This window comes from Lynx rufus, unplaced genomic scaffold (genome assembly GCF_022079265.1).
Source record: "Lynx rufus isolate CCGP_SWC_20201006 ecotype Redwood Valley unplaced genomic scaffold, mLynRuf1.p SCAF_27, whole genome shotgun sequence".
In the NCBI taxonomy this organism is placed as follows: domain Eukaryota; kingdom Metazoa; phylum Chordata; class Mammalia; order Carnivora; family Felidae; genus Lynx; species Lynx rufus.
This window is the reverse complement of record NW_025814842.1, coordinates 10,073,808-10,075,397: the sequence shown is the minus strand read 5'-3', so window position 1 is coordinate 10,075,397 and position 1,590 is coordinate 10,073,808. Positions and strand designations below refer to the sequence as shown.

The window sequence follows — 1,590 nt, the reverse complement described above, 5'->3', positions numbered from 1 at the left end:
CGTCACAGTCTCCAGGCCCGGGGACCCGCGGCTCCGCCCCTCCCACCCCCGCCGGAGCGCTGGGCACGGATCTAAGACTCACCGGCCCCAGCCCAGGGCCAGCCCAGTCGCCGCCGCCCGCCCACAAAGCCACAGGCAGGTGCAGGCGCTGCTTGGGGGCCAGCGGGCTGAGCGGAGCCGTTAGCGCGCGCCGTCCGTCCGTGCGTCCAAGCCGTCCGCGCGTCCGTCGAGGCATCCCTCCGTCTGCGCGCGGCAGCTCCCACCCAGGCCCGGCGGCCACGGCCCGTCGTCTTCCCGCACCCTGAGCCGCCCGGCAGAGCCGGCCTTGGCGCGGCAGCCATGTCCATGGGCCTGGAGATCACGGGCACCTCGCTGGCCGTGATGGGCTGGCTGAGCACCATCGTGTGCTGCGCGCTGCCCATGTGGCGCGTGACGGCCTTCATCGGCAGCAGCATCATCACGGCGCAGATCACCTGGGAGGGCCTGTGGATGAACTGCGTGGTGCAGAGCACCGGCCAGATGCAGTGCAAGGTATACGACTCGCTGCTGGCGCTGCCGCAGGACCTGCAGGCGGCCCGCGCCCTCATCGTCGTCGCCATCCTGCTGGCCGCCTTCGGGCTCCTCGTGGCGCTGGTGGGCGCCCAGTGCACCAACTGCGTGCAGGACGACACGGCCAAGGCCAAGATCACCATCGTGGCGGGAGTGCTCTTCCTGCTGGCCGCCTTGCTCACGCTGGTGCCGGTGTCCTGGTCGGCCAACACCATCATCCGGGACTTCTACAACCCCCTGGTGCCGGAGGCGCAGAAGCGTGAGATGGGCGCGGGCCTGTACGTGGGCTGGGCGGCCGCGGCGCTGCAGCTGCTGGGGGGCGCGCTGCTCTGCTGCTCCTGCCCGCCGCGCGAGAAGAAGTACGCGCCCACCAAGATCGTCTACTCCGCGCCCCGCTCCGCCGGCCCGGGCACTAGCACAGCCTACGACCGCAAGGACTACGTCTGAGGGGCGGCCGCGGGGAGACCCCACCACCCCACGGGCGAGAGCGCCCACCGGTGCCGCGTGCGGCCTCTCCTCGGAGACCAGCCCCCCCCTCCCCCCAGGTGCCAGGAGCTCTCACACGGGACCGGGAGGGACCAACCCCGCGGCCCCTTCCTGGGCAGCACACCCCGCTCCCCGGCCCCACGGCGCGCGGGGGACCAGCCCACACGGACAGTGAAACCTCAGCCCCTCCGGAGAGCGGGGCCGGGTGGCCGCCGCTACTTGCCCGCCCCGTCGGGCCTCGGTCCCAAAGCCCGCGTTGGGCAGGGACCGGCAGTCTTGGAAAGGGCCAGTTGATATTTTTCAATAAAAGCCTTTCGTTTTTGCAGTTACGGGCGCCTACTTTCCTGAGCGAGCGCCGACAGCCCTCCACCTCCCTGCCGAACACCCGCCCCTCAAGGGTTGGCCTTGGCTGGGTTCTGCTCTCCCGCTAGGAAGCTTAGAGAAGGCAGAGGTTGGGTAACCAAGAAAGTGTGGTTCGAAACCGAACTGGGTGCGCCCTAGGTGGTCGTTTGGCCTACTCTCTGGGGATTCAGACATTGAAGGGCCAACCTAGAG

General features: G+C 69.9%; 1 protein-coding gene across 1 annotated transcript; it reads left to right on the top strand.

The window, feature by feature from the left end:
* The first annotated feature begins 330 nt into the window (after positions 1 to 330).
* On the top strand, positions 331 to 996 carry CLDN3 (claudin 3). The gene has a single exon (XM_047089555.1). The coding sequence runs from the start codon at positions 340 to 342 to the stop codon at positions 994 to 996; it is 657 nt and encodes a 218-aa protein (XP_046945511.1). The 5' UTR covers positions 331 to 339.
* The last annotated feature ends 594 nt before the right edge of the window (positions 997 to 1,590 follow it).

Bases quoted from the DNA above. Each gene is read 5' to 3' on its own strand.
- CLDN3 (XM_047089555.1), top strand. From the start codon at position 340: ATGTCCATGGGCCTGGAGATCACGGGCACCTCGCTGGCCGTGATGGGC.